At 40.4% G+C, this 12,695-nt stretch overlaps 1 protein-coding gene across 14 annotated transcripts in view; it reads left to right on the plus strand.

Annotated features, from left to right (window-relative positions):
- The window catches only part of KIAA1217 (KIAA1217 ortholog), a 177,640-nt gene that overhangs the window by 80,138 nt on the left and 84,807 nt on the right, over positions 1-12,695 (plus strand). For all 14 annotated transcript variants that reach the window (XM_041408966.1, XM_041408955.1, XM_041408952.1 and 11 more), the window contains one exon: positions 2,373-2,568. In XM_041408966.1, the coding sequence (XP_041264900.1) occupies positions 2,373-2,568 (196 nt within the window). The remainder of the gene's footprint in view (positions 1-2,372; positions 2,569-12,695) is intronic.

Consider the following 12,695-nt stretch of genomic DNA (forward strand, 5'->3'; position numbering starts at 1 on the left):
TAAGCTGTGCATGCCCTGCTCAACAGTAGCAGAAATAATGGTGTGTTATCAACACCTTCTAGCCACCAATACAAAGTACAGTGCTATGAGGGTTGCTATGGAGAAAATTATCTCAGCTAGACCCAACAGATTTAGCTACAGTAATGGCATCCTGTCATCTGTGGGGATCTGGGATGCTGTGTCTTGGGTCCTACGGCATTTCCTCAGGGACAGCCAAAGAAACATAGTATTGCTGAGGTTGGCTCCATCTGTGCATTCACAGGACACGGTGGGCAACTGCTCAGCTAAATCTGTGCCTGTTGATTTTGGTAATAAAGTGTCCCCTTACTGCTCAAATATACATCTGTTCATATTATCAATGAACAATATATGTGCAACTGCATGTCTCAAATTACATTTGGGGATTATTTTATTATAAGTTGAAGAGAAAAAAATAAGCAGAAGCAAAGCAAAATAAAGCTTGATCCATATTTTAATTTTATCAGTATATGTTTTCTTTAAGAAACAAAAGCAATCTCCTTCCCAGCAAACTCTGAAACTAAGGATCTTTTGTAGATTGATTTTGTTGCCTTTTTCTTTTTTTAATCTTGTTTCTTTTAGTCATGGTTTTCTAGAAAGGGAGAATTATATGCCTTCTAGCTCTTTATACAGATAAGTTTTTAATCACTACAAGGAACTACAGAGCTGTAATGTCTTGGCTTGGTAGTACTTCTGTAATATGCCTGTGTAAACAAAATACTTAGCAGTGATGGTTCACGAGCCATTTTGGAAAGTTGAATGAAGAAGTACTGACTTATCTGATTCTTTTCTGTGTTTGCAGGTCACTTGTCACCTCTGTAACTTTCCTGGCACAAGTCCTTGTATTTACAACCTGCAGACTAGTGCTGACCATGTCAGAGGCACTTTAAAGCATACTTCAGAGCAAATGTTGTTAGCTTTAAGTCCTGCATAAAATTCAGTGCTCTTGAACAATTTCATTGCAGGACATTGCATAGTACTTACTATTGTAATATTAGCATTTAGCAAGTGAGTAGTTCTGGAGGATTTACTTTCTTGTGAGGTATATCTAATAACTGTAATTTGTGAGCAACTGCACAACTTGGCAAGAACAGCCCTCTACAACCAGCTAATGAAAATGTAATAGAAGTTGAAGTTCTTCATACATTCAAAGTCACATAAGGAATATTATGTGATGCTGAAATGGCTTTTGCTCATTTCACTTCTAAAACCACTGAAAGAAACAGATGTCAGCAAGATTAGTTAGCTTAGCTTTCCAGAAAGAAGCATAATCTTTTTTGGATCTTGACAGCATCTTCAAACCTAGAGTTGAAGTTGATTTTGATACAGGAGATTTTTAACGTAATAGCATCTGACCTTAAATGATAGGGGAGAGAAAAACATAGAATTTTAATGCTGTCTTGTGTCTGGTGCTGATTATAGATGTCTATAAAGTTCATATTTACATACTGGGTTTGGAACCTAGTAAGCTTGCTTTGCTTTGAATTTCTGCTTTGTATGTTCCCGTTTGTTGTGATATGGTTTGACTGAGAGAGACCAGGAAATTATTCTTCCAGAGTAATAGTACATGTGGTTGTGAGGGAGTTTCACTACCCAGTATTGACTATGCTTCTTAAAGCAACCCCTTTTTGTGGAAAGGGCTTATAATGTCGTTTATAGTTTTCAAAAAATGTTCAGGACATTTTATTTCCTATTGGATGTGTTTTTACTAGGCAGATCCTACTGGGAAGAGTTGGTAGAAGTGCATAAATGAAACCATATCTCTCCCCTGCTGGAAGAGTTGGGTTTTTTCCCAGCAGCTGTGTTTATCAATTTATTAGTATGATTTCCCAGTAAAAGTCATAATTAATTTGGTCAGTTAATGAAGACAGTTGTGATTTATGCTGGTGCAACAAAATAAAAGGTAATTGTTTGTGGTTTCAACTAGAAATGTTGGATGGCTATTTTGGCTATGCTGCATGACCTGGACCTTGCATAGATGGCATAGCAGAAGATACTGAAATTGATAGCTTTACAACTCCATTACTGTACTGCTTTTCAGAGGATTTTTCTTAGCAGATTTGATAAAATTAGAGTGTGTGTGTGTGGACAAGGAGAGTGGCATTACTGTACATCTCCTCAGCACATGTCATATCCTCAGGGCCTTGTTAGCAATGGAATTTGCAATGTGGATATATAACCATAAAAACTGCAGCAGAATGTGCAAGGACACTTTTCCTAAATAATCTACACAAGTGACCTCCAGCATACCAGAATTTGAAGAATTGGACTCCTTCCTTCTTCTCTTTGATTTTTTTTTCCCCCTCCCACCCTCTGGTTTCAGTAGACTAATAAGGAAATACTCTGTTTTGCAGACAAGAAGCCCGAAGCCGTCCCAGAGCCCACAGCCCAATTTGGGTGACCACACAGAACACCTCTCTGAAGCATCTGCTGATTCCTTAGAGGTCATGTCTGAAGGTGATTCTCCAACCCCCTTTTCAAGGGGCAGCCGCACACGGGCAAGTCTTCCCGTTGTGCGGTCAGCAAACCAAACAAAGGAAAGATCACTGGGTAAGAGCCTGCTCCAGTCCTTCTCCATTCTGTGTTTAGTCTGTGTTTTCCATTTGTGGATTTAAAACAGGCGTTAAATAGTTTGGGCTTGAAAAAGTGAAGACTTTGGTAGCACATTGTTTTTCATGTCAGGCTGTTGTTTGGAAATTAACTTGGTATGGGATACTGAGTAACTTGGGGGAATGGTGATATTATTTTCATAAGATCTGAAAGTGTGATGGGAGCACAGTAGAAATGCAAGGAGAGATGAAATGCTGAGTAATGGTTAAAACCCACTGTTGCAAAGACTTCCTGCCAAGCCTGAACAGCATTTGGGGATGAACTTAATCCAAGGCTGTACCCTCATTTTCAGACAGCAGACACAGGTTTCTCACTTTGTCATCTCTTCAAAGCCAGTTGAAAGAAACCTAGAGCTATGATTGCCTTAGTAATCCATCTTACTGAAAAGGTTTGTATTTGTGGTGGTAGCTTTCCAGGCCTAGGATTTGAATGGATATGCTGATGGAGATGCCCTTTACTTTGGGGCAATGCCCTTCCGTCTGCACAGTGACAAGAGAAATGTGTCAGCACAGGTGGACAGCTCTGCTTCCTGCATTCTTCCCATATCTCAGGGTTGAATTCAGCCCAGCTGTGAACCAGAGCTCCTTTTATGATGGTGAATTTTGTCTCAGAGACTCGGCTCAGCTGATGGATGGTAGGAATAAAGGCTGTTCTTTTGAGGGAAGACACCAGAGGGCAGTTAAAGCGTTGTGAGAAGACATGTAACTCATCTATGGATTGCTGAGGAAGGCAGGTTTTGCTCATAGGTAATAAACTGAAATGCTGCTTTCCTGTAGGCTCATCTCCCAATATACAGAGTGACATAAATTGAAGACTGGACTGTAAATCATACCATGCTTGTAAGCTTGTCGCGGTGGTTTACTTGTCCCTCAATAATCTAAGACAGTTTCTGTCAAGAGTATTAGGATATCTGACAAACACAACAAGTGTGAAGAAAACAGGGCTGGAAGGGGTCCCTTACTCTCTCAGAGCTGAAAAGTGAAGAGCAGTGGGGCTGGAAACAAGAAGCTGATCCTTGTCCATGTCAGCTCACAAATGGCTGCCCTCCCACAGCCTCCTGGGTCACCAATATGTTTGGCTTTTAGAGGAAAAATTTGTGATACTTCAACCTGGATTAGACTTTTCCTCTGAGGTGTTTCTAAGAGCACATGTATGTTTACTATACATGCACTATTATTTTTACTATACTATACTGCCTATAAGTTACTGCTGGCTAGGGTATCCTCAGTATGGTTTACTTCACCCCAGGATTTTCTGAAAAATTTGTATTTGCTTCAATGTGGTGTTAAGTGGTTGAGCCTTTGGAACTCACAGTCCAGCCCCACTGTGCAGGCTGAGTACCCCAGAGCTGGAAGCAGCACTGGAGGTGGCACCTCAAGAGAGCAGAAGGACAGAATCCCCTCCCTTGACCGGCTGTCCCCACGCTGCTTTAGATGCAGCCCAGTGCACCCCCAAGCCCTCTGGGCAGGGCTGCTCTCACTCTGTCCATTCCTCAGCCTGTGTTGATACCAGGGGCTGCCCTGACTCAGGGCACCTTACACTGGTCTGGTTAAGCCACATTAGATTTCTACATGCCCACTTCCTGAGCTTGTCCAGGTCCCTCTGGATAGCACCCTGCTCCTCAGGCCTGTCAACAGTACCATGCATCTGGGTGTCATCTGCAAATTTGCTGAGGGTGCACTCTCAATCCCTTCATCTATGTAATTTTTTAAGATACTAAATAACACTGGTCCCAGTACAGACCCCAAGGGACAGCACTTGTCCCTGATGTCCATTGGGACTCTGAGCCATTGACCACTACCCTCTGGATGCAGCCATCCAACCACTTAATTATCCATCTAACAGTCCGCTCATCAAATCCATCTCTCTCTAATTTAGAGAGAAGACTGTTGTGGGGACCATGTCAAAGGCTTAACAGAAGTCCATATAAAGGGCAGCTGTAGCCCTTCCCTTGTCCACTGCTGTGGAAGCCCACTGCAGAAGGCCACTGGCTTGGTCAGACAGGACTTTCCTGTGCTGGCTGTCCTGAATCAACTCCCTGTTCTCTATGTGTGTATGTGTGATCCTTCCCCCTAGTATTCTCAGCCTCAAGGTATCTTCAGCTTAGGGACTTCCTGGTTATGGTTTCTGCCTGTATAATAACCATCGAGAGATGTCTCATCCAGGTATTTGTTCAGTCCACCTTTGATTCCCATGTAAACGTTTCGCATCCTCCACAGTGCACCTGTGACTTTGGCAGCAAGTTTCTGTTGGTTTACTGCCTGACCACTGCTTTCCTGTTGCTTTGTTTTATATTTATTTATCAGCTCTAGGTTATGCCCCTTAGTGCTTTTGTTGGAAGGGACAGCAAACATCGCATTGCTATCTGCTTCCCCCAGGCCACATCTGATTGCTTTGGCCTGCCATTTCCCTCAGGTCATTTCTTCTCCAGCTGAGAAGTGCTGCTATAACCACTTGTTGCTTATCCAGAAACCATCCTGGACACTTGACTATCATTGCTGCCCTGAAATTTTGCAGTTCAATAGTATCTTTGCTAAGATGGGAGGACTATAAGTTCACTGTTAAGTAGTTAATTCCTAAACCCTTTTGTTAGCATCTCTTGCTTGTACTGAAATGCATTGTGCATGCTCTAATGGAGGACAGCCACATGAAGATACACTACTTTTATTTAACAGCCAGGATTTCAGACCCTGCAAAACACCCTGTCTTTCATGTGCCAGAGACAAGGTCCCAGCTTATCCCATAATGAACAGGCCAAATGCAGGAGAAAGAAAAAAAAATTAGCAAACAATAGGGAGGCAATGTAATATGAAGCATTTCAGTTGATACTTTTTAGGAGGGCTCACAGATGTGTGTGGCTTAAGGGGTCATCCTACTAGTCAAATAGGTGGTAATATATTGTCATCACCCCACAATCTGTCTTTTTCAAGTAGTTCCAGGAACCAATTAGTAACAAGTAGTTTGTTAAAAGATAAAATGTATTCCAAGGTAATATATTGTCATCACAATCTGTCTTTTTCAAGTAGTTCCAGGAACCAATTAGTAACAAGTAGTTTGTTTTAAAAGATAAAATGTATTCCATAGTAGTTCTGTTTTATATTATTATTATTGTTGTTAATAGTATGTGCATTTCTTTTATAATGATGTCCTTTTTGATCTCTTCTGCCACTGTGTTCTAACAACACCATCAGCAATGTTCTGAAATTTTACTTTTGAGACGCTTTGCATGCTGGGGTCCTTTTTATTTCCAACTGTAAAAGGCTATTTTTAAAAAACAGGAAACTGTTTATAACTTCAGTTTTAAAAGCATCATGAACGTACTTCTAGTCATATGATTTTAAATCATCTGTGTATCATCACCTCCCTTTCCATATCTATTAATTTAATTCAATATAATTTAAATAAAAATTATGTTTTGATTCTAAGCGCACATAATTTCAGCAACGAGAATAATGAACTTTTGGAAACTTCTGTTAATTTTACATCATATATCTCAATGCATTTTAAAAAATTGATGTTTTCTTTTTGAAATTCTAATTGTTCTGTGCGTTCCTATTTTACTAGCTATATATGAGTCAGTTTGTTTTCCAGTTGTGGTCTGAATTAGCATGGAGCCTGAGAAGGAATAACACAAATGCATTTTGGCTACCTCACTATCACGGGTTTGTCAGTCAGGACTAATCTAACAGGACATGGTACTCACATGGAGTTGACCTACAAAACAGTATTCCTATTGTGGGCCTATTTAAAATTTCAGCCACAGCTTTTGAAATTAAGGTCTTTCTTGGCTAAGAAAACTAGAAATCAAGACTTGCTTCACCATTGTGCAGCCTGGAGACAAAGCAAGATATTAAAATAAATGAATTCACTGTGCAGGAGAAAATTAAGTGTATTTTAAAATATGTATTTGAAAGCTGGGAGCTTTTCCAGTGCGATAACTGTGGGAAAAAAATTATCTAGCAAAACTGTCAGTGAGAATCACCTGAAACCTGGAAAGTGCTCAAAAGCTTTCAGCAAACTTCACTTGCAATTTGCCTGGAGGAAGCAGAACCTGACAGGCATCCAGCAAGGTTGTGCCAGCACCGCCTGTGCCCACGCTGCGGCTCGCTGCTGTCCCTGCTCCGGTACCTCCTCAGTGAAATGAAGGCTGACAAATATGTTCACTTGCGGTCTCTCATGTGGTACATCTGTCCAAACAATGGGAGCACCCTGGGAAAGGCAGTAAGTGGCATCCTGGAAAGTGGCATGCTGTGTGGTGATGGAGTGACGGGGCAGCCGATGCGTGGGTCAGAGCCCAGAAGGCGGCTGTGGTCACCACTCCCACTGCAGCCACAGCTGTTGGTGCTCCTGCAGGACCGGGCTGCATGTGACGAAGGAAGGACATGGTACAGGAGGGATTTCCATACATGCACAAAGAGTTGGGTTTGAGTAGTGACTGAGGGTGAAGCTTTATTGCTCAAGGGTTGCAATCATCTTCTCTGGGTGCCTCAGCCAGGGTGCGCGGCCACTCCAGTCCAGATGGATGAGGAGCAAAGGAGGACTGGGCTCCCTGCTGATAAACCTGTGCCTGAAGTTAGATGGTGTGAAAAGGCCTCTTCAGAAATGTCTGAGCCTGCCAACATTTGCATTTTATTTGCATTTGGAGGGATTACATAAAGGAGTTAAATTATACAAATGCTTAAGGATTGGCATGGGGAGGGTCTTAAGCAGTCATGGAGTATTCTGATTATTATTTATTAGCCCCCAAACCCAAGTTTTGGCAGGCACAGATTTTAATGTCTGATTAATTCGTTTGCTGCCACCTTATATGGAAATGCCATTACTGGCTATAATCATAACGCCTCAGTCTTTTATAGCATTTCTTGCAGATGTTTCTCAAAGCCTGTTAAAAAAGAAAATCAGTGCCACAGTGACAATTTCAGTGTGAAATTTCACTCATAGTAAAACCTTTGCAGAGACAGATCATTGCTTTTCAGCTGGCAGTAGAAATAACTCTATTCTTACGTATTCAAGATACTGTAAGACACACAGAGAAAAATATAAATGCTAAAGGTAGAGTGATATATTATATTGGAGGTAATTAATTGTTACTTAGTATTTATAAGCTAGAAATTAACATAGGCATGTAAAATCAGACAGAAGATGTGTGAATGGCCATAGACTTTATATGAGAAATCTGTGATTTGCTAGTAGTGGCACTGCCCTCTGATTCCTTAGGGCATGACTTAAGCCTAATGAAGTCAGCAAGAACTTCAGTTTAGTTCATGGGAGAGGAACTCCCTGGGAAGTGCATTTCAAGTTAAGGCTGAGTATAACTTTAATGTATTCAGACATCTTAAAGAATTTTACCTATCTTCCCTTTTATAGTGTATGCAAAGCAGCCAACATGCAAAAAGGTCATGTAAATATTTGCTGTTGTGGTCAGATGGCTTAACAGAGACTGACAAGTCTATAGGAAAAGCAGCCTGAAACAACTAGTTCCAATTAATGAATTGAAACACAGACCTTAGGAAATTATAATACTCTAATGTACCTCAGGTTTTCCTTCCAGCTTTCCAAGACTTTGTTTTCTTTCCCTTTTCTTCAAATTATAATAACTAAAGGAAAAACCACACACATCTTACCTGAAATGTTTTTTAACAAAAGAGTAAAAATGTAAAGAATGATATTGACATATCATGTTTCATTTACTGTCTGTACAGGATATATGAAAGGCAGGTATAGAAAAGAGTGAAATATGTGACTTCCCAGCACTTGTGCCCACAATTACAGTTTACTTAAAGTTTCTTTCTCCTGTAATAAAATGTGTGGGGAGAACCTGAAAAAAAATGCTTCCAAGGAGCAAGATACTATTTAGTACATACTGTCTCAATAGAGATGCATTCTGTCTGCTACCAAAAAGCTGATATGCAGGATATTTTAGATGCTGTGTCACACTGGAGCTGAATTTTATTGCAGCAGGTTGTAACAGCATGGACCTAATGGGTTCATTGCGGTGATACTGGAGTAGAAGATGTACAGTGTACCAAACAAATCTATTAGTTATGTAAGTCTGTGTCTGTCACTGCTATATCTGTTAAATGACTTTTGAATGCAAACTTTATTATTCATTTGCACTGCAATAATACTGAAGGACCTTGAGCAAAAACACTGCCTCAGTGTTGTAATACCTAGTGACAAAATACTCCTATTTCAGCACCTTGCAACGTGAATAAATCAGAATGAAAAGTGGTGAAGATACCAGGAGAGGTAGAGTAATGAGTGTACAACCTGGATGAACTGAATAAAGCTATATCAGGGTGGCAGTGGCTTTTCCCTTTATCCCAAATAATGCCCTCACAAAAGGTGTAATATCTTTATCCAGCTCTACCATCACTTCATATTCTGATTTAGCAGCAGCAGTTTGAGCCTTCAGCATTTGGAGTCTGCTGGAAGACAGATTTGGCAGCTGGGAGTAGCTTGTACAGGTCTCCTTCCTTCAGAGGAAAGGTAGGAGGCCAGATGGAGCTGTCCCATGGGGTGTATCTAGGACAGGAGCTATCACTTGGATAAATCTAATATAATTTCTGTGCTAGGTAAAATTTGTAAGCCTGCCTCTAATACAGTAAGTCACACAAACACCAGAGCCTTCCATTTGACATAGGTATGCAAAGGAAAAAAAGTGTATTGCAATTCCATGTGTTGCAAGGAGTGTAAGACTTGAGCCAAGGAGAGGTGCGTAGCCTGCCCCTCAGCACATTGTATTTAGGATTTGCTGCCAGGGCTGACAGCAAGTCCCTGAATGAGGACAGCTCTTGGATTTAATCATTGCTCCCAGTACTGTTTATGTATTTAGGTAGTGATTCTAATGCATAGTCGCTATGCTGGGCCTAAGTTCAGGTTTCTGTTCACAGAGGGAAATAATGTCATCTCTGTGGTGTCATATAAGACTATCTCTTTTATTAGTTCTTGTTCTCCATCTCTTTTCTGCATTTCTGGCTACAGAGTACCCAATTCAAGCAGGATAAGAGGATAATCACTGCATCAGAAACTTGTTGATAGGCTGCTGATTAGGGTGCTCTCTTGGGATAACAGGGGCAATGGTCTGAGCAGCTCTATAGATTAGAGTCCTTCTGGATATTTTTTTTAACTACTCAGCTGTTTCATAGGAGATAGGTGCTTGTACCATTGCTTTGCCCAATTACCTTCTATGATGAATAGACCATCTGTGGGTATGAGGGCAGAATGGTGGATGTTGTTTATCTTTGAAAAGGCCTTTCATATTCCATAGCCTCCTTGTAGCCAAATGGGGGAGGTAGGGGTGGCCTTCAGGGTGTGTAACTGGCAGCTGGGTTTTAGCTGTGCTCCTCAGGGCTGGACTCTGCACCAGTGATTTCTGACATCAAAAACCTTGCTGTTGGGATGGAATGAACCAGCAATAGGGTCAAGTCTGAAACTAAGTTTGAGAGAGCGTTTGATGTGCTGAATAGCCAGATGGCCACTCCACTGGGACCCAATGAGCAGAGAAATGGACTAGCAGGAACTTCATGAAAGTCCAGAGAGGCTAATTCTGTCATCAGGGACAGAACAGCCCTGCAACAATGCTGGCAAGGACAGGCTGGCTTGGTAGCAGCTTTGCAGAAAGGACTGAGGGTATGACAACAAGGTGGCTGTGTGTTGGCAGCAAGGGAACAATGCATAGCTACCTATGGGAAAAATTCAGCCACCAGGTCAAAGCAAGTGATTATTCCCCTCTTCTCACCATTTGTGAGGTTGCACTGTGTCCAGTTTTGGTTCCCCAATACATGAAAGATAATGACAAATTGAAGTGAGTCTTGGAAATGGCCACTTGGCATTCTTCTTCTTAATCGTGCAAACTAAGGTCTTGGTTCCAAGATCCTGTCTAAAGTAGCTTGTGAGGACTTCACGCAAAGTCAAGCTGTTTGTTAGAGCTGACAGAGGTGAATTTTTGGTATGGTGCCCTAACCAGCTATGCTCTTAAATGCTGAAGGCTCAACCCCTAAATTTGCAACTGACAGTAGAGAACTTTTTAGAAATTAAATAACTTCAGAAGTATTGAAGAGAATTCCTGCTGTAAATACAGACCATTTGGTAAATGGAGCAAAATTCCAAAGGCATGCATGGCCTGCATGACTTTAATGCTTCATGGCTATGGATTATTAAAATGTTTAGATTCTGCCCTTGAACACATCAATTGTACCTCGTTTAGTACTAAAAAACAGGGTTTGTTAGAACAGCTATTACTTAAATAATGAGTTTGATACAGCTGATTTATACACAAAGGAAATACAATTGGGTAGGTTCTCTCTTTTTTGTGTGTTTATTCAAGAGGAAGAACAAGTATTCCAAGAAATTTAATTTATATTTTCTTGTGTTTTTTGCTTTTGCCCATTTAAAAGTTACTAACAAAAATGCCCCTGTGTAAAGCACTTGACTACAGTGGCCTTAAATGCTTCACATATCTGTGCAGTCTTTGGCAGGCACATCCTTGGAAATTGTACTGGTCAGCTTGGCACCTTTGGCTGGGAGCCAGCCATGGCTTACTGGCTGCTTCAGAGGGCAGGGGCTCAGCTTCTGGTGGACTAAAGCAGAGCCTGCACAGGCATGTTCTGTGCCTGTGTGTGGAGTTCTCTCATTTTACTATGCAAAACTGGTGAATGTGAGCGCACTAAATGCAGCATGGCAGAGCCTCTGGGGGCCCTCTGAAAAATAACTCTGGTACGTATGAAACTTCTTGTTCATCTTACTGAGTTGTTCGGCTGTAGTTTTTAAAATATTTTTTCACCCACTATCATAGTGGTTTTGTGTTCTTCCAAGTTTACTGGCATTGTTCTGTCAGTTTGGGGTATGAAAAAGTCGCCTTGATGGTCATTTGGGCTATTCTGTGCAACAGAATACAATTATTGTCCAAAAGTGATCGCGCCAGAACATTGATTTCCACCTGGGGAACTAGGTTAAACTGAAATGTTCTCTCAGAACCTCTAGATGATAGAAGTAACTGTTCACAGTAGATGGACTTGCTGATATAGGTATATAGACAAAGTTGCCTTTTGACAGGAGGCTTTTTCACAGGTTTGAAGAGGAATCAGATGGGGAAAATACTGGGTTTTCTTTAGGTAAAAAAAAGTTGTCTGGTTTCTTTTTGGTTTTTACTTATTCTTCTTAGCAGCTGAATGCATTTGTTTGTAGAAAAGTGGTAGTATTTTAGTGGCAGTTAAAAACCTTTATTTTTCATAACGTTTTGGTAGGAAATGTATGTGACTACTGAGTTTTCCATCTGTCTTTTTCATTAAGTAACAAATTATTGCAAGTCACTGTAAGTAGCAGAGAAGAATGAAATATCATAAAATGTAATACTGGACTAAATTAAACAGTTCCTGTTTTAATTGAAACTGTTATCAAACAACTTAATACCTTGAGCAAATATCTTCTGACTTTCATGCTAAAAAAGAAATTAAATAAGAAATTGGTTTTATTCATTAAAATATCTACTTTTTTATTCTCTTAGTACTTTAAGACAGCTAAGTATATTTATAGAATATTTTCTGAATGTGGAGGACAGATTTTCAGGAGGGAGTACTAACAGAAGTTATTATGAGAGCTTCAGGCTAGAAATACCACAAGGATCATGGCAATGACCTCAGACTAGTTGAAACTGTGTGGTGAAATAGGAGAGTTAGGTCTTGAGGGTATGGAAAGTAAGAACTTAATATTGAGGAATTTCTTCCATGCTGCAAGAGTTGTTACTGTTATAAATTTGTGTCTGCATAACTTTGGCAGAATTTGGTGATGTGTATTTGCTCTGTTTATTAGATAGCTGGGGGGGAAGGAGGGATGGGGAACAGAGACCAACAATATGGGCCTATGCCATCTTTACAGTCTTATATATGACAATTTTGTCAAAAGCAAAGAAAAAATGGAAGTATCTTGAAATCTTAGTTGTAAGAAATTAAAATTTAAAATCCACTTTTGAGGAAAGGCCTGGCCCCAACAAAAACAGTTATAATTGAGACTTTAAAGATTATCCTTAGCTTTTAAAACTCATGCAAGTCGTACATAATGACTTG

This window comes from Onychostruthus taczanowskii, unplaced genomic scaffold (genome assembly GCF_017590055.1).
Source record: "Onychostruthus taczanowskii isolate IOZ18803 unplaced genomic scaffold, ASM1759005v1 scaffold3, whole genome shotgun sequence".
NCBI lineage: Eukaryota > Metazoa > Chordata > Aves > Passeriformes > Passeridae > Onychostruthus > Onychostruthus taczanowskii.